Below are 21,190 nucleotides of genomic sequence, written 5' to 3'. Positions count from 1 at the left end.
CAAATATTTTTTTTTTTTCTTTCTAACAGCTATACAGTTTTTTTTTCATTGATCCAGCCAGAACAAGGATATTCCCTTTTTCAGAAAAACCAATAATAGGCAATGAAAAGCCATACAAGTTTTACACACAGAATTTGACATCATTTCTTATAATTCACTTTTTTGTAAAGGAATTAAGTTGTTTTAAACAGTTTACTTGAACAATTGCTGCAGATTCCTTACTGCCAAGGTAATTAATTAAATGACTAACAGACTAGCAAATGAGTAAGCTTCTTTGAGCGACATATGCAGATATTTATACAAGCTGCCTGGAGGGCGCAAAAATCATTTACCATCATTGGAGGGTTCGCAAACCATTGATCCCTTTTTAGCCTCATTCCATTGATCCCTTTTTAGCCTCATTGGAGGTTACACAAACCATTGATCCCCTTTTACCCTCATTGGAGGTTACACAAACCATTGATCCCCTTTTACCCTCATTGGAGGTTACACAAACCATTGATCCCCTTTTACACTCGTTGGAGGTTACACAAACCATTGATCCCCTTTTACCCGCATTGGAGTTTACCCAAACCATTGATCCCCTTTTACCCTCATTGGAGGTTACACAAACCATTGATCCCCTTTTACCCTCATTGGAGGTTACACAAACCATTGATCCCCTTTTACCCTCATTGGAGGTTACACAAACCATTGATCCCCTTTTACCCTCATGGAGGTTACATAAACCATTGATCCCCTTTTACTCTCATTGGAGGTTACCCAAACCATTGATCCCCTTATACCCTCATTGGAGGTTACCCAAACCATTGATCCCCTTTTACCCTCATGGAGGTTACATAAACCATTGATCTCCTTTTACCCTCATTGGAGGTTACACAAACCATTGATCCATTGTTTCCATTGTTTTTTTAGTTTTAAGTAATCAATAAGGCAAGTTTGTATGTTGGGAATTTTTATAGCTTTTAGTACTATAATGTATGGGTTTTTGTCATTGTTTGAGGCCTTGCAGAAATTGTATCTTAAATATTGTTAGTTGTGGGTAGTTTTTTCAGATAGCGATAGTATAAGTATGGTTTTCGTTTTTTTTATCTTTAATTTTAAACTCTCAGTTTTAGGAAATGCTGTCTTATTGCATATCATTTCACAAATCAAATATTTTTCGCTAAAAAGTTTTGATTCATTTACCCAGCCAAAACAAGGATATACCCATGATTTTTAGAAAAACTGACAATAAGCAATGACAAGGCATCCAAGTTCTTAAATTCCAATTAGAAAAACGACAATGACGAATCCTGTCACATTAACACAGAATGTGACATCATTACTTATAATTAACATTTTTGTAAAGGAATAAAGTTGTTTTAGACAGCTTACTTGCACAACTGTTGCCGATTCCTAACTGCCAAGGTCATTTATTAAATGGCTAACACAGACTGACAAATGAGTGAGCTTCATTGGGTGACAAATGCAGATATACTGTGAATTCATTTATTTTCGTGGATTGAAAAAAACTTGCATTTATGTGGATATTAAATTTCGTGGTTTTACCCGTCACTGCATACAAAACCTACATACATTTTTCATTCTTGAACATTTGAATTCATCTGAACTCACGAAACACACAAACATTTGTATCCATCAAACCAAAATGAATCCCCAGTATGATAATACTAAATGGCTGTTCTAGACCATGTCCTGACTACTTTATGATAATACTAAATGGCTGTTCTAGACCATGTCCTGACTACTTAATGATAATACTAAATGGCTGTTCTAGACCATGTCCTGACTACTTTATGATAATACTAAATGGCTGTTCTAGACCATGTCCTGACTACTTAACAGTTTACATTAAAGGTGCTTTAAACATCTATACTGGGAATCTGTTTAAATTTTTGTTTACCTATTTCCAGGATTGAGGAAATATGAAATTTTCAAGGAGATTTGATTTTGTGGTTTTACGTTTGTACAGAATTCTAAAGACAATGTATACCTCTATGCACTTCTAAAGATTTTTGTGTGTGGTAAAATTCTTTCATAACAACATCATGACACACCTCTTAAATGGATGCAAAATATTTGTTCTTAATGAAAACAAAACAACAGTATTTTTATTTTTATCTTTTATTGTTTAGATTTCTCCAGAGAATCTCTGGATTAACAAGTCTAACAAGAGAATGTACACATTATAAATGCTACATCTGAAAACATTAGTAATATTTCTCTACTTGTTAAAGACTCAGTCAAAGTACAATCAACAATATATATATTATTATCAATATACAATTCTCAATGAATGAAGCCAAATTGTCTCCCTTGTTTACAACATAACTTTTAACATTATCTGATTTAACCAATCACAATTGTTCATTTGTATACATTTGTAGATGAGCTGTTGGCTTAAAACTTTCAACTTTAATTAAACAGACAAACTTAAAAATGGAATGAGTTGCTTTTTCACAGCAAAAATATTTATCAAAAGGATCTAGTCATAAGAAAATATATGTACTACAATTTTAAGATCCCATTAATAACATTAAATTGAAAGTAAAAAGGCTATTTAGTATTTCTGCATCATAGAATTTTTGTGACTAGAAGATGATTGCAATTATTTTTTTTTTTCTAGGTTTTGATATCCTATAATTTTTTTAAAAAGAAAAAACTGATTTTATGAAAGAGTGCCAACAATTATTAGGTTTAATTGCTAAAATCTTGAACTACAAATTTTTTTTCTTAGATCTTTGAATATTTAGATTTTTTAGAGTTGAAATCCTTGCAAAAACTGCCAGTTTCACATCATAAATGAACTCTTCTTTCATCCTTAAACAAGCGAGATCTGACAAAATGCTCTTCAAAAAAGTCTATTTTATCATGTTGATGGCAAAAACATATAATATCAAATTAATTGTGTGAATATACATTGAAATAGACGTAAAATAATGCAAAAAAAATAATATGTAATAAAATTCTTAAATCATTATAATCTTGAAATGTTTGTGAACTCTTAAATGATACTTTCATAATAAATACACCTAAAATACACCTGATGTGTCATAAAAATGTCATCATTTCTAAAATTACATCATAAACCTTCTTAACAATCATACTTATAAAATAACAAGAAAATGTAATACATACACACACATATATATAAAATGTAATGACCCCATAAAAACATGGCACTAGTTACTGTAATATTTACATCATCTACATCACAACAAGTCAATGAGTACACATCTGATATGATCAATTGTATTTTTCTACGAGTAACACAAAAATATTTTTTTTTGAAAATGAGACTGCTTTTTATGTTTTGTAATCTAATTAGTTTCACCTTAAAATGCTTAGCTGTTAAAGCCTGCTTTAATTTGATAACTTTTTTATTATAATTTCGTATTATTTGAAGAAAAACTGTGATTTGTCAATCCTTTTAACATGTGCCTATCATAAGTCATCAAAAACCTACAATGATATCTTTTAAGGCTGTGTAGTGCACTGTCATAAAAATATTTTGAGAAGTTTCAAAATGAGTGGGATTCTTATTATATTTGTGAAAGTTTTTATGTGCTGTCACTTGTCCTTTTAAATGTCTACTTTTCCACAGAACTATTATTTTTCATGAATATTCATATAAATATACAATTGATCATAACAGATGGAAAGGTTCGATAAAAATTCACTTTTTCACAATTTATGAAGGTATGAGATCACAAGTGAATAATAAATAAACAATAAGCACTTTCCGATTATAAATAACATAAATTATACATAGACAGCAGCACACTAGAGAAATAAATGATTTTCATCCTCATCTATGCATCTGCAATCAGCTTATTTGCTCAATAATTTAAAACCTGTGTGTTAATTCATTTTAAATGATCACAATTTTCAAGATTTTTTATAACCATTATTATATTATCATGAAGAGAAATTCTAAAATTTTAACTTTAATATAATGTTGAAAATGAATCTATATGCAATTATTCCTTATTAGCAAGGAAATGCTATAAATTCACAAAAAATATATATATCATAAATATCAATTACACAGGAAAATTCATAAACATGATTTTAGTACTTATTCTGTATTAGTTTAAATGAAGCTAAAACGCTATCTAAAAATAAAAATCTAAGATAAAAAGCACTTTTCTTAGAAATAATTAACAATAGAACAAATTAAAAATATCTCTTAAAAATATAACATTTGTGATGCACTAACAAAATATGTAGCACTTTTCTATGTTCATCAGAAAGTAAATCACCAAGATTGTCTGAAAAACATCCCATATAATTTTGCAATACAAATTGCTGCCCTATTCCATAACATGGGTATATTTATCAAAATGAAAACAGAGAATGAAACAGCACTTATGTATGTAATAAGAAAATTTAATAATAGCTACAGATGTTTGGAACTAAGAGGGGTCTTCTTAAAAAGAGAAAGAACATTTTCCTTACTTTCTCCGCCTTTAAATAAATAGCACTGATTGAAAAACTACTCAATCAGTAACAATAAATTAACATACGACCTTCTTTACAATTAAATTATTCCATGATATTCATCATCAAATAAAATACTATCGATTCAGATTTACATATCACCTTAAACGTGGCTAGATCATGTAAAAAAATAAATCTGTTAAATTAAGTCTTCTCTTTAAAATTGATACTGATGAGACCTATTATATTTTTTTTTTCTTTTATTATTATTTTACATTAATTTTTTTAAGTCTTTACTGTTAAAATTTTTCATTTCTATGGACAAATAAGATATTTGCTACCTTCATATATTAAGTCACTTTCTCTCCACATGCCATATAAATATTCCCATAATAAAATAGGGGAAAAAAGGTTCATGTGGACCTCTTAAGAACAACAAACAGAGAGCATAGAAAGTATCATAGCAGTAGAGTATTTAAATTAATTGTATCTTAATAAGAATAAAAAAACCTGAAAGAACTTAAATACCATCATGGTAAACCTATGCATTGTTTTAAAGTACCATATATAGTACATTTATCTTTAATATTCAAATGAAAAAAAATAAAATCGAAATCCATCACAAATCTAAAATATTTCTTCAATGATTATGTCCTAAGATAAGGGTAAGTATTGCTTGCTTTCAATTTAAAAATCTCAATGACTATGAAATATAATATCTATATAGAAACTTCATTGACTTAAAAAGTTAAAAAAATAATACCAGCGCAACTATTTTATTTTTATACTTGGTATTCTTAGATAATACTGCTTTTAATGAGATATATATTCCTTTATTTTTTGTATTCATAGACACCTAACCTTCAACATTTCTAGCCCAAACTTAAACTTTGTTTAAATTGAAACATATGTACTGTACATATATTGCCATTTACATATTGGTAGTTCATCGTCAGTAAGTCAAGAAGACATTTACATTTGACATATGCATAATACCATAAAAATCAATAAAAGATGTTTTATTTCCATAAACTGTTGTTGCACATAAAAAAAATATATTTGAGCAAAATTTTGTATGAAAAAAAAAATGAAAAGATTTTTAAAAGCTGAACTTAATTTCAATGATTATTGATTTAAAACATTATAAAGTAACTGTATTGCCTTTTGTAATTATTTTTCCAAACAAAATCTGCAAAAAAAATTTCAAGAGTAGGCTAAGACTTAGATCAAATTCATCTTAAAGCAATCAACAGGATAGATTGGTGTAATTCTGTACTACTGTGGACTCAGTGTTATACACAGGGTTTTAATTTTCAAGGATTTCATTATAGGGGTTGAAAGTAAACTTGGCCAAATCCTAGAAATCAAGTATCAGGAATAGATTTTTTTCTTCTTCAATCTACAGGATGTGATGTAAAATGTTTCTATTTTTAGGATAATTACTTTGTTTACTTCATTACTTCTTCACACATTTATGTGACACGTGTGAAATATTCTCAAAGATGATGTCAAAGTTGACTGATATTTAGAAATATCCAAAGTTATCACGTTATTTCTTTAAAAAAGGCAACCGAAAGGTGGCACATTATTAATATTCAAACAAAATGAATCCACCGTAAAAGAAGTAAAATATTTCTATTTTTAGAATCATAACTTTGTTTACTTCATGACTTCTTCTCACATTTGAGCGACACGTGTAAAATTAGCACTAAAGATAATGTCAATGTTGACTTTGATATTTACAAATATCCGAATTAATCACATGTCCGTTCTAAAAAAAGACTTTAACATATATATATAAATTAACAAGTATTGAACAACAAACATCTGGAAACTCAAGAAAAACAGGAAACTAAAGTTATAAATAAAAATCTCTTTAAAAAGGACTTTTAATATAAGTCCCCGAAAAGGACAAAATGTGTGAAGAACTGACCAAAACGACAATCCCTCTTTCACTTTATTGATATTCAGCTGAAAATGTTAATAGTCATACATCATGTACATGAACCTTTAATGAGTGTTTTGTTTATACTTGCCAAAATAAAACCCAAATTGATATTGATAAAAAAAAATCACCTATTCTTAATTATATAAGAATTCAGACTGCATTAAATTATTTTTTTTTAGAAAAAAACATTTTTATGAGCTGTATTACAAGAGGTAGACCACAACAAAATGCATTATCTGAAATGTACAGACAAATGTGATTTTATAAGTATAATATTTGATTTGAATAACTTTTCAGGAGGGGGAATATACACATTTTGAAAGCTTATAACCAACAAACGGAAATTTACATCCCTGAATATTCATTCCATTTGTATGCATTTGCAAGAAATATCTTATGCATAAATGCACGTCAATAACAAAATATACATATATATCATAAACAATATATGTATGAATAATGGAAACGTTATATGTCTTTTGACCTGTCTAATTCAGCATTCTCACAAAAATATAACATTTTCTGACCAAGGTCAAATCAAAAGTCAAAACCTGAGCTGATCTGTATGAGGAAACCATGAAACAGTATAAAAACTTCATGTGACAAACTATACAGAAAGAATGCTATACACCAATATAAAAAGAAAAGAAATTTACAATTCAGACTGAACACAAAGTTTTCAGACATATTCAGGACAACTATAACCTTTTGGAAAATATGTAAATAGTTCACAATAATGCTTAATCTATTTGAACTAAAATCTATCCCTTATCCCTGTTTATTATTGAAAAGCTCCTTTACGTTTCTCAGACTACTGGCCATGAATATCAAATAGGCTCTAACTTCAGAAAAATACAGATGAATTGAGATGAATATTGCAAAGATTTCATTCTGAGGTCATCATCTGCACAAACCAGTTGTACATAGTACACGTTTCATTCTCTGAACATATTGCTGCCGGAGCTTCTTACCATAACCATGGTAACCAATATTCTGATTTTATAAAGAGTCACCTGTCTATGGCACAAGTTAATCTAGTTTATATATATATATTTATTTATCACTATTTTTTCTTTGAATGGAGCATTTCTATCAAAAGAGTCTGGTCCGGAATTTCATTGTTTAAATGCTTGTAGTAAAGAAATTCTTCTGCTCGAATACTTATAACCCTAACTTCTGGTAGCCGTAGAAGCACTTGGCCAAATTTGTCTTTTAAACTTGGATAAAAGTTAATACAGTATTCCATTAATGCTGCATTGATATTTTCTTGGCACTGCTCCACATGTTGTCTGTTTTCAAGTCCAGGGACATCTTAAATAAAATAATCATAAAAATATTTACTTCTCATTTCTGTTAATGTTTACTTCATTCAAGGAAACAACTTTAACATCATATATAAATATTCTTATAGAAATATACTTATAAGGCAAAAAGTACATAAATAAATGTGTTAAGGGGGCTCACGGGTCTAAATAATTTCCCCCCCCTAATATAATATTTCGCTATATTTTTTTATATATGAACTTTATCATATCCTTAATAGAAAAATGAAATACAAAAATGGGGTCACCGTTCATTTAAGCTCACAATCTGCCTCCGAAAGAAGCATACATGTCCTTTTTTTCTGTTGAACTAATATGGAAAATAAAGGTAATATCGAAATAAAAAAAGAACTAAATTACAGAAATCGCTTAAATTTTACTAATATTTAGTTTATGTACAGCTTATTTGAAAACAAGGATAAAAAGTATAGGTCACCGATTAGTTAAAAAAGATATTTCAATTTTAAAGCCAAAAAAATGGCATTTTTTCACCAAAGGGAGATAATTTGGAGCTTTGACATAAACATTTAAAAATTCATCTGGGGCCAAACCGAATCGATTTTTCTGGTTGAATTTTGCACCCTGTCATAAAGTTATAACTAATAGTGTAATAAATTAAATTTATGATGAAAAAACAAATGTTTAATTTTTTGCCAAAATTTTTGTACCCGTGAGCCTCCTTAAGGGCTATTTCATGAAAAAAATGTATGGGAAACCAGTTGAATACCAGTTTATAACTATAAGGGGTAATTGGTGTTCTCTAGTTGCAATCTTCCAATTGAGATAATGTTATACCTGGTTTTGATAAATTATGTTGCATGTTTTGATAAAACAAGTTAGCAGTTAAAAAAAATTGATCTGTTGGTGAATTGTCCTTGAAGATATCCTCATACAAAGAGGCACTGTTTGCATTTTGTCCTATGTGTATTTCCCCATGTTTTTTTCAATGTATCTTTTTGTTCATAAACATAATAAATTAAGTTAGATTTCATAGTATAAAGAATGTCAGCTGGTAGACTAACCTGGGTTAAGAAGTATCAGGTATTTCAGACAAAGATATTCGTTGACATCAATTTTCAATTCTCTCATTTTTCGTACCATGTCTCTTATCCTATCTTTACAGTCTGATAATCCTAGTTTATCTAAACAATCTATATTTAGTCGCTGACCATTTCCCTAAAATAGAAATAAAAGATCTACAATCAGTCCCATACAGACCATTTCCCAAATATGGAAAATTTTGTAGTGGATTATCCAAACGTTTGAGTATCATGTATTTGATGTAATGTTTAATTGGTCCTTGTTCATCAATTAATAATATAACCTGTTGACAAACCCAGTTCAGCTTCTTTTGAAGTTTATACAATTTCTGTTTGTTTTTCTACTCTGATTTGTATCTTCTCAATGAATTTATGAGATTTGAATAAAGGTAAATTACTGTTGCCTTTAATTCCTTACCTTTTTAAAATAATTTTATAAATGTTTTGAAATCAATACCAATTCCATCTCTTTCATTTAGTCACATTTTATACATAGTGTTAACATTATATGAGCTTCAGAAAGCGTAACTGTTTGATTGTTACCACAGTACATATGTTACTCTTTTTAACATTTTTAATGGTAAACTTCACATTAACTAAAATTGTCTCATCCAGATTATCTATTTCAGAAAGTCTTCTATAATGGTGTAAATCAGTTCACGTCAACATTAAAATCCATATGGAAAAACTAAATAATTTTTTTTGAAAACATGCTTTGAGAATGAACTTACCATTAATACCTCCCCACTCCATGTATCATGAGCAAGTCTATGTACAAAGTCTAATATTAAAATCTCACTCCAACTGTGTTGTAATAGTTTCATTTGGTCTTCAACCTAAAAATATAAACACATTCAATAAACTATGATATTATACAGAAAGAACAATAAACGTTGAGTTCAGATCTGAAAATTCAAACTGGCTACTACAGTTTTGTTTATATATTGCTTATATACTGCTTAGGGATCACAAAATTTACAGTTTCTGTTTCTAACTGTGATTTCAAAGTAGACAAACTGCCAACATCACACAAATTTACATTTTTTTGTACATAAACATTATAAACACACAAACTGTCAACAACACACAAATGTTTTAAACACATCAAATTTCCATTTCTGAATGAAATTTCTGTTCAGCATAAAACATGAAATGAGGACATCAACTAGTTCGTTCATTTTGTTTGCTTCCATGAGATATGCTACATGTAGGTTGTCATTCGTTCTATTTCTAATCTTCATGGTTATTCTGTTTCTAGAAATCTTTTTGTTTTGCTTTAGAGACAATGCAAGATTTAAATCAAGGAACAGCTATATACATGTAACTAGTTTTACTTACAGCTACATGTATGTAGAATAGAGTGAATAGAAAGTGTGTGCAATCATACCAATACATCATTTGTACATGTACAAAATGTGTATGAAAAAAAACGCTTGACAAATATTTTGTGTATTCATATTGATATGCAAATCTAAAGGTCCAGATTTTTTTGAATTTTAAATACACTGAACTCCCCAAAAACTATATTTTTTTTTATGGTACATTGTATTTGTCTTCAATCATGACAGTGACAAGTGTATTTCTAATTTATACTAAAAACAACCATTTCCATTAAAAAGTCCATAGAGCATTTAAAGTTCTTTAAAAAAAAAAGAAGACATATTATTAGTACTTTTACCCATGTACATTGTGTACAGTTGTACTTAATAGCTATATTTACTTGTACATCTTATCTATCACCTAGAGTCTGCATGCACTTTGATGTAGCACATCATTGTGTTTACAAAAAAGTATGTAATTATTTAGTTACTTGTATAACTTAATGTTTTTTTTCTACTTATGAATATTACATGTATGTAATTGTAATTTATGACAATGTATTCTTTACACAGTAAGTAGTCCCTGTACATCATGTGAATGATGGAATTTTCTTACACGACATGCAAGATGCAAGTGTTGTGACAAACATTCTTTTCATATTGGGTACTAAAACATATATATATGTCTGTTTCCTGTTTATTGCAATAAAAATTGGGGGTGGAAAAAAGTGTGATTTTTCTTTTCTTGATAGAAAATAAAGTTTTCACTGCCTTCCACTGGAAGGAACTTTAATTTTCTATCAAGAAAAATCACACTTTTTTATTGAGAATAATCTGAATTTACATTAGACATCCTATAATTTACACATCAAATCTTTTTTCAAAATCTAATGTTATGGTTATCATTTACTTCCTTTTTGTCAATTTTATTGCAAATAAATCTGATAAAAATGATGTATATGAATGACCTCCCTCCCCCCCCCCCACCCCCCCCCCCAAAAAAAAAATTAATTGTGAAAATCAAACAGACATACATTTTTTTTTATTTCAGCATATTTATATTTTATTAATTATTATCGTACATTATCATTTGGTAAAGTTGATCAGCAGTTTTAAACTTGTGTGTATTTAATTAAGGAGCTAACTACTACAGTTCTTTAATACCATATTAGCCATCTATCAAATCCACATGATATGGGATTAACAAATAAATAAAATGTTCTATATACATGTTTATCTTCTTCTTCTATGTAAATATATGTTCATATTACATTCTGAAGTGTCCGCTTACATTTTAACATCAACAGATAAGTTTGCTTCCACAACATTTCATCATGTTTACTGCAATGTCACTTTAAGGGCATACGATACAGTTTTGATCCTGTATTTACAGTGTGATGAAAATTTCCATACATTTGTATAAGCTAATTTTTGCCTGCTTAAATCAAATATGTAATAAAAAATATACCTTCATTTGCTACTTTTTGAGTTAAATGAGGTCAAAATTTTGTATATATATGTGCTCAAAATTCGTATTTGTGGCCGTATTTTCTCTGTCGAAAGAAAGCCATAACTTTTTTGTTTTAAAAGATAAACACAAATTGTTTTTTGTTAGATAATTTTTAATTTTTGTTTTTTATAAGTATCCTAAAAAAATATCCATTTTTTATTCAGAAATAACTCATATTTATCAAATGGTCATGAATTAAGAAAAATCGAATTTTTTTGCTGTACATTTATCAAAATTTAAAAAGTTCCTCTATTTAGTTTTATAAAATTTGGTCCACATAATCTCCCTGCAAAATGAAACAAAATATCGTTTTAAAAAATAGGGGTCCATGCACTCGTTTTCAAATTAAATCAGTTTGAATGATAAAAAATAGTCGAAAAATGCATCTTTTCCAGATATGTCGTAGTTTGACGTCGCGAAAATAACATTTTACGTTAGCAACGTCATTACCTCCCCTGTAACTGTATCGTATCCCCTGAATTCTTTTTATTCAAATATATGCACACATTACAAAGAAGTAAGTTGAAGTAATCAGTATGAGACTAGATCTGATTCCTTATGCAAAATGCACCAATTATAGCTGATTATCAACAGTAATATACATGTGCATTGTATATTTGTTTACAATTTAATAGACACTCTTGCAGTTGTACATCTACATACAAATGTTTGAAGTAATCTAGCTTAAGAATATTAAAGTATAAACCTAAATTGAATCCACCTTCACATGTACATGTACAAAATGTATGCCTGTATGGCCATGATTTAAATGTACATGTATGCCTGTATGGCCATGATTTAAATGTACATGTATGCCTGTATGGCCCTGATTTAAATGTATACTAACCTTAAGTTCTTTAAAATAAGTAGAAGTCCTGGCCCACTCCACCATTAGAAATAGTAGCTGATCTGACAGTTTACAAATCATCTGCAATAATTTGATTGGCTGACTAAGAATATCTTCAGCACCAAATGCATTATGAAGAAATGATAATAGTTTATGTTTGATTTCCATTTCATCAGTCATATTTGCTTTCATATTTATAATAGTCTGAGGCACAATTGGTATAACAGGTGGTGCCATCTGGTGATGATATTGATATGATGGCATGGAGTAATGGTTCCTGGGGTCATGCATCATCGAAGGTGGATGGAAGTTCTGGGTCATGGTGTATGGTGATTGTGGGTGTGACGTAATGGGTGATGGCTGGGAGGAGGACACACAGCTGATGTCAGAGTTAGGAGAATCAGGCATGGAAGGTGATGGCATGCCGGACATGTTTGAGCTGTTATATCCCATGCTGTTTGAGACCATTTGAGAAATATGTTGTAACATTGCTGGGTCTGGTTTAATATCCTCATCTGGGCTTGTCATCCCATTCTGTAGTCGTATTTGGCATTGTGCCAGCATCTGTTGCTGTTGTCTAACGGCTTGTTGCTTGAGTGCTCTGTCTCGTTTATACATTGGGCCAAATTTGTTCCTTCCACCTCTCATCCTGTCTGCCCTTACAGCTGAAAAATATTTTCAATTTAATATACAAATTCGTAAAATCACTCAAGGAAGTTAATAATTATATTAAAACATTAAAAACCTATCAAATAGTTTTTTCTTTAGCATTTCATGTACATTTAGGAACAATGAGGAATGTCTTCTAATTTTCTTTCAACATGTCTGAAGTCTGTTTACCTTTGAATACACAACATATATATAGGACTTATTTATTAAAAGTGCGTAAGCATTTATTTTTCACATTGTATTGAAGTGATGTAATTGTTTCAAAACTTACCTTCTAATTTCATACCAACATTCAAACATTTTTGAAATCTACAAAAAGGACATCTCTTTCTCTGTGCTTTGTCGATTAGACATGATCTATTATCCACACAGGAGTACACCTTTTTATTTTGAACTGTTCGTTTAAAGAAACCTGAAAATGTTAAAAGTTTATATGTAAATAAATGAACCGCATATAGACAAGTTTGGTTACAATTTTTGTTTGTTTTGAAAAATTCCCATTTTAACATTTCTTACTTCCATGACTTCATTTTAATATGTGAACAATTTGTACAATAACAGAAAAAAAGTAGGGATATCAAAGACTGCTCAATTAAAAACTAATTGAGAGATTTAATTCTTGTGTCACATGTGTCATTAGGTGTATATTGATGTACATTTTTACCTGTACAGTTTATGTCAATTTCATGTACCAAAATATCTATTTCATTCTAACACTTAACTCAGTCAAAGAGAAATGGGAGTTGTAAGTCTGCCAGTAATATATTTACCTTTACAGCTTTCACATGTGAGTAGACCGTAGTGGTATCCAGAGACCTTGTCACCACAGACTGGACAGAGCTCATCCCATCCAAACTTCAGGTCACCAGAGTACTGCATGTCATTACTAGAGGATGAAGCTAAAAATAACAAAAGTTTATCTCATTATAATTATCAATCACACTCACATTTTGTGTGAAATCATAGATTCAATGGGGGAGTGAAATTGGTCATCCAGATGTCAGATCTAGAGGATATGCATACACTTACTACAGTGGATGTGTTAACTGAACGTAAATAAATAAATCAAAACAGCAACTAAACATTACCAGTTAAAATAATAAGTCTGTATAGGCTTCCTATCATGTGAAAGCTCCCATAACATCTGACAGCATATATAAGACAACCTCCAAATTACCATTTGAAGTGATTTCAGACCTTTGACTTTGTATGGAAATAAGTCACTTAAAATGTTGATACATGTAATAAGGAAAACATTTGAAGTTCTCCATTGGAGAACAGGAATAACAGATCATGAGATGTGCAAAATGTCCATTTCACGTGGTCCATTTAATGGACTACTGAAACCCATAATGAACAAAGATTTAGTGGTAGAATTTATCTGTACTTTTATTTTTAACATGTTTAAAATTCAGCTTGATGCAAAAACAGTGAAAGAACAATATTTTCCGTACTGGCTTACAGTGTGATATGAAAAGAATTTTATTAAACCAACAGAAAATACATAATTAAAAACTTGTTGAAAGTTTAAATATTTATTTTATCGGGGTTATTGTACTCTCGAACAACCAACATAGGGCACGACCTCTGAACTACTTTGTGTAAACAGCACATTGGGGTTTCACGGAGAGGTTATCTATGATAAACGCAACTGTAAAAGCAATTCTGTATCGTTTCTACTAACTTTTCAAATTAACTGGCTCCTCTGTTTCATCCATTTTGATGAAATATTGAGTTTTTCATCTCATCAAAATAATGACAGCATCCATTTTAGTGCATAATTAGGGCACCTTCAATTTTTAAGAGTTGCACTCAAGGGAAATAATTCAAAATTGTATACCAATATAATGCCAACATTTCAATAGACCTGTTTTTAAAAGAAATACTTTAAATAAAAAGAATGGTGCATAAGATTTATTTAAAGGTTGGTTTGAAAATATATCTAATCGGAATAGTGATCAATTTCAGAGTTAAAGGGCTATATTTAACCTACAATCAAAACAAATAAAATAACCAAGAGACCGTCAATGCCACAAACTGTAAACGAGATTCATTTCAGACTGTTAAAAATGTCAAAGTTTGTTCTAATACACAGAAGATTAGTCAATTCAACAGATCAAATGATGTCATAAACTATGAACGACAAATTATACAATTCTTTTAATAAACACTAATCATGAGTAAAAATATCAAAGATTCTACATAAATATTCATTAAAAGCTAAATATCAACGAATTCCAGAAATGTATCCCCAACCAACATGACCAATATTATTATTCTTTTAGAAATTTTCTGTGTTTGAATATTTTGAATGTTCATGTCATCTATTCAAATTTTATTTATTATGTTTTTTTAACTGTATTTTCTTATATGAAATGTTTTCAAAAATAACTTCAATAAAAAAAAAATCATAAAAAAAAATGAAATCTGCATATGTGTCATGCTGATTCCGAAATAAATTTCAATCAGCTGATTCAACCCTTAGCGGACCTCGCGGAAAACCGCATGTCAAACTTATCTATGCCGGCGAACATTTGGACGCTGATAAAACCGTTTTAAAACCAATAAAATTGAATGACAACTCATGAAACAGCAAAATGTTTATACCAAAACTATTAGTTAATAGAAATAAACAGTATTTGAACTAAAAATTAAAACATATAAGGATGCCGCAATTATTTGTATTCCTGCTTACCTTCAACGTCGAGAGGCCCGTTAGTAGAGCCAGATTCAACACCATTTTCTCCATTCGATAAGGAATTTTGAGCCGAAATATCTAAATCAAGTCTTTCCGTATGTTGAATCATTTTTAGTAACGTTCATTAAATTTTAATTAGTTATTAAGACATCCAAATATTGGGAAAGAAAAACCAATCCATCTGTAAACTGTAATCCGACCTGAGGTTTTAGTACTGAACAAATAGATCTAGACACCAACGCGCATGCTCAGTCCAGAAAGTAGGACACATTTGGACAGTGAGAGTAAACAACTTAGTCAGTAAACCGAAAATAATAAATTTTGTCGCATTTAAGCATTTTATATCAAGAAATATGTATATTTTGATAAGATGTTTTAATTTTGACATGAACAATGGAAGGTGAATTATTGAAGTGCTTAGGTTTATGGATATCCAATCAAAAGGTGTAACAAGGTACGAGAAGGTACTTAACCGTTACGATAGATTGCAATATTGATCTTTATTGACAACTATAACTGCAAATTTATCTGCAGGTACAATTATAATATAATAATCTAATCACCGAAGAAGAAAAAAAAACTCGGTAACTAATTCTATACATACTTTTAATTTAAAGGGAAAATCTTGGTATTAGATTAACTAAACTTTTTTATTTAACTTTTGAAAATGATCGGAGATGCAAAGCAAAAAAGGCTGCTGCTGCTGCTAGCAAAACAAAACAAAAAGCTTAAAAAAACCCAACCCAAAAACATTTCAATCAGTGTCCCCAGCGTCTGCACAGTGAAGTGCCTACTTCATGGTTAAGAAATATTACAAGTGGCTCTTAAGGAACGACTATGCAAAAGTCAACAAAAACAAGAAATAATATTCCAGAAAGATCTGGAATATCAGAATTTTTAAAATGAAGGTAATTCAAAGCTTTATTGAAAAAAAAACTGAAGTATAAGGGTCATGTCGGTTACTACGCAATCATCATTCAAACGTTAAATTGCACTTTACATGGAGCTGAAACTTTTGCCATTCCACTTTACCATTGCATCATGGATTAAATACTTAAATTAAAGGCCTGGAAGTGAACAATTGACACTATATAAAAGTTGCATTATTTATCGCAATGAAGGTGTCTGAAGTTCATCAAAGTCTACCACCTACTACTACAAACATTTGCTTAACTGTAAGAAAACATAAGAAAGTCAATAGAAACTGAATACTGAGAGGACACGTAAAACAATAACAAAAATCTATGCTTTGGTATTAGCATTGTTACAATGTTTACAAACAACTGTTGATCCTGGATAATTTTCATTTTTCCTTCTAACTTTCTAAACTTAAAATTAAACCGGTAATATTGAACAGCTTCGTTACTTTTGGTAACTATAATAAATAAGGTTTTAACTCTCACGGACAAAGCTAGCTCTGGAAAAATGTATGATGTTTCATTGATGTCCCGTACTATCAACTATAGATGTATTGGTTTTAGTTTTAACTATAACTAAACAGCAATGAGCTATCGCGGAGAACATTTATGAGCACGTGGATGGATGCATGATACTTTATTTCTTTATTTCTTACATATAAACCATTTGCTCTATTCTTTATATATATATTATCATCCCCGTTATTCCTATTGTTTGCCTATTTTTCCTGTCCTTTTTAAAACAGGGTCATGTTTTTACTATTCTGTATTCACCATATAGATCCTCATTTATCCATGCAATAATCGACAAATAAGTATCCACATCTTTAGCTTCACCGATTTTTTGAACTGCGCATACATTTGTCACAAATTTTTCGTTTAAAGTTTATATATGACAATAAATATTTGAATTAAAAAAATAATTCCAAATACAGAATAAGTAAGAGTTGAAAACGGTTCCAATGCAACAAATCTGAAATGATTGACTTTATTTATAAAAGCCGGTACAAATATCATGCACCTCACTATTAAAGAGTCAACTAAACATTACCATTCACACTTCCAAAAATAAAAACAATAAATGTACAAAATTTGATGCAATGAAATCTGTAGTTTGATGAAAATAAAAATTATTTCCTATTCAATTTTTAGATATTCAACGAAAAAGTAAAATTTTGCCATGTCACGGGGCAGATAAAAGATACATTGTTTTGTAAATGTTGGTTGTTAATGTGTCAATGACGTAGACGTAGTTTTCAACAGTTTCTTTTAATTATAACCATATCAACAGAAAAGTCACTAGCCTATAGTAGGTAAAAACATAACTTGACTTTAGTGAAAATTATAATATTTATAAAGAAATTTTTACAAAAACTCTATGTTGACCTTAACCAGAATATTTCAGTCGTTATATTCCGCCGATCTACGATTATTACTTTAACTCCCAAAAAGGAAAGATCTGGGAGGGACTGAATTATTCGGATTATACCGCCCCATGCAGCGAAAATGACAAACTGACAAGACGAAGGAGGATAACACTGTCTGCATGTGTTACAAGTTAAAGGTCGGTTACACGTAGGATAGGAAAAGTGACTTCATCGTTGATTATCGATGAGGAAGAATTTATAACAAACAAACCACGCAAAAAAGGAAGGAAAGACAAACAAATAATCACGAAATAAACGTAATGCAAAAAATGAAAAAAACCTAAAATTGAATTTTTTTAACATTTTTTTTTATTAAACTTGATTCGTTTGATATCGCATGTTTTCAAAGAAATTTTTTTGTTAGCGTTCCGGATGTCGACATATATATATATGTATACGGTCTTTCTTGTTCTACAACCAAGTAAAGTATTTTCTTTTATACGTTGTTATTCTGATTTTTTTTTTGGAATATGACAGTTGTTTTCCATAAGTTTGATGTGTTTGAACTTGTGATTTTGCTATTTAATAACTAAGGAACCTTTTTGAATTTTACTTGGAGTTCGGTATTTTTGCTATTTAGTATTTTTTATAGTATATATTATACATGAGCCTTGTCGGGAATTGTGACATCATAATATTATCACAGATTTGAAATCGGGAAATAATCGAGCGATGATTCACCATGGGGGAATGATTGCATCCTCTTTGAATGTTAATTAGGTTAATTATTTATAATTCATTGTTATTTGTTGGTCGAAAGAGATCCCCAACAAAGATGAGAAGTGACAAGAAAATATTTTAAAGACCGTCTTCTTTTAAATTTGTGTTTCTAAAGAAGGTAAATTATAACTAAATCCCACCCCTTGTAATGCTATCTATTTTCCTCTCACTTCTCAATATAAAGCCGTGAAAATGGTGTAGAAAAGCCAACAATTTGATCAAATCTATTCTTTTCTGAACCATTGATCCTAAACATAGGTTAAAAAACAAAATTATATTTAATAAGGGTGACAAAAATGTGATAATGATCACTATGTCTTCTCACGCGAACAGACAGATTTTCCTGTAGTTATGACTCATTTGGTATCGTTCATTTTATATATTAGGCCTTAAAATACGTGTTTAACCTAATCTTATATCAGCCGTAATTGTTTGTCCATACCCCATTTCCTAAATAACACAAGTCCCTTTAAAGTATTGTTAAAAAAAAATGTCACGAATATAACTAAAACTTTTGCATTACTTAGACTTATCTCCTAATTTGCGCTTCTAATTATGAACAACACGGCGGGTGCCACATTTAGAGCTGGATCTGGTCACCCTTTCAAAGCACTTGTTATATATCCCCGATTTTTGTTTGGTTCGTGTTGCTCAGTCTTGAGTTTTCAGTGTTCTGTTTTGAAGACGATTGTTCGTCTTTTGGTCGTTTTTTAACATGACAGTCAGATCATTTCAAATTTGCACTCTTTTAATGATCAACATGTTTAATCCATATTATATGAAAATTAAGATTTTTATAACAATTCTCACCACTAGTTATTCCCCTTTGTTCACTCACAACCGAATGTTAATAATATCTTTATATTTGTAAGATTGTAAAAGCTGTTTTAACAGAACAAACGGAAAATATTCATGTGTTAAAGAAGGGAATACGAGTGTACGTAGCTGGCATCTATAAGACGAACTTTCCACAGAGTCTGCATCTATGTTGTGAAATAAAAGGAATTTTATTCATTCATTTAATCTAATAAAAAAAAAAAAAATTTTAAATCTAAATTTTTTTATTTCATAAAATCTAATTTTGTCTTATAAAAGATGTAAAAAAAACCAAGCAAACAAGTCTTCTTTCTATTAATTTTTTTTCTGTGCACACGTGGTTTGATTTAATTACATGCAATCAATTAAACAATAAGATTTATTATCTGATATTATTCCTATTTCGAACTTCTTAACCCTTGTTATCGTTTTTCTGGAGAAGCTGCATCAGCTGTTAAAATTAAATCATTATTTTTTTCAAACATAAAAAGAATGCACCGTTGTAAAATTAAATTATGCATCATTGTTAAACAACACAAATCAGGATATTCAGATTTTGAAAATATAACCAAAAGATAATATCATCAGATCATCATTTATCAATTTAAACATGAACGTGACCAATGAAAAGAATTAGGATAATGGTTTGTGGTCTTCCTTTCATTTCAATGGTTACGTCATTTGATAAAAAGATAACCATACTGTATTATTATTTAATATGAGTCTGTATAGAATTTTCCTTAATTAAAACCTGTCTCAGGCGAACATTTTACTCTGAATTAAAGAATTGTATAAACACAAACGAGTTTTAGAGGCAACTGTAGTTTACCGCTATTCAAATATCACTTAAAAGATGCATATTAATTATGGTTAAAACAAAAACAAACGGGAATCTTTAGCACACATTAAGAAGCGAGACGGGTTTCATCGACAGGATACGCGTATCCTACTATATAAATGCATACACCGCTTGTCATGTGAATCAACACTGAGTAAAAAACTTCGAAAATAATCGGTAAATTTACAGATCATTTAAAAATCTAAGACTGCGAAATAGTGTCGCTAATGAGTGAGACAAATATTATTGGTCAAACGAGTCGCGATGATAGTAACTAAAATCATTGGCGATTTGAGTCGTTTTCCCTCAGAACTCTGAAGGAGCTGTACGAGATGGCATGTTACTGCTGAGAAATAAAAAGTTGAAATCATCACGTTTGTCAAAGACTCAAAATTAAATTTATCCATCTGTGTCATAGAACATATGAAAATACAAACACAAGATCCATTTAAACCGAACGTGTACAATTAAGAAAAAAAAATATGATTCGTATTTTTTTCAGATGAGATTTGTTTACATTTCTTTTCAAAGCTATATTACTTAATTTATATCCTTGACACATATGCAGCTGGTATATCTACTTATTAAATCTATTTTATATTTATAAAAAGAGGCTTAAATTGAAAATGTCGTATCCCGCAGATATTTATAAATCGAACAAAAATATTTGTTACAT

General features: G+C 29.8%; 1 protein-coding gene across 3 annotated transcripts in view; it reads right to left on the bottom strand.

Moving 5' to 3' along the window:
* Positions 1–2,111: 2,111 nt before the first annotated feature.
* The window catches only part of LOC139511251 (nuclear receptor subfamily 5 group A member 2-like), a 32,404-nt gene continuing 13,325 nt past the window's right edge, over positions 2,112–21,190 (bottom strand). The window contains exons 1-7 of one of the 3 annotated variants that reach the window (XM_071297851.1): positions 15,794–16,089; positions 13,869–13,997; positions 13,370–13,510; positions 12,430–13,094; positions 9,485–9,589; positions 8,736–8,889; positions 2,112–7,702 (exon numbers count right to left, since the gene is read on the bottom strand). In XM_071297851.1, the coding sequence (XP_071153952.1) occupies positions 7,455–7,702; positions 8,736–8,889; positions 9,485–9,589; positions 12,430–13,094; positions 13,370–13,510; positions 13,869–13,997; positions 15,794–15,905 (1,554 nt within the window). In that variant the 5' untranslated portion in view covers positions 15,906–16,089 and the 3' untranslated portion in view covers positions 2,112–7,454. Of the gene's footprint in view, positions 7,703–8,735; positions 8,890–9,484; positions 9,590–12,429; positions 13,095–13,369; positions 13,511–13,868; positions 13,998–14,782; positions 14,910–15,793; positions 16,090–21,190 lie in introns of those variants that run through there. The other 2 variants (XM_071297853.1, XM_071297852.1) reach the window with 2 other exon arrangements.

Source organism: Mytilus edulis, chromosome 2 (assembly GCF_963676685.1).
Source record: "Mytilus edulis chromosome 2, xbMytEdul2.2, whole genome shotgun sequence".
Classification (NCBI taxonomy): Eukaryota; Metazoa; Mollusca; class Bivalvia; order Mytilida; family Mytilidae; genus Mytilus; species Mytilus edulis.
This window is presented reverse-complemented; position numbering and strand designations above follow the sequence as displayed.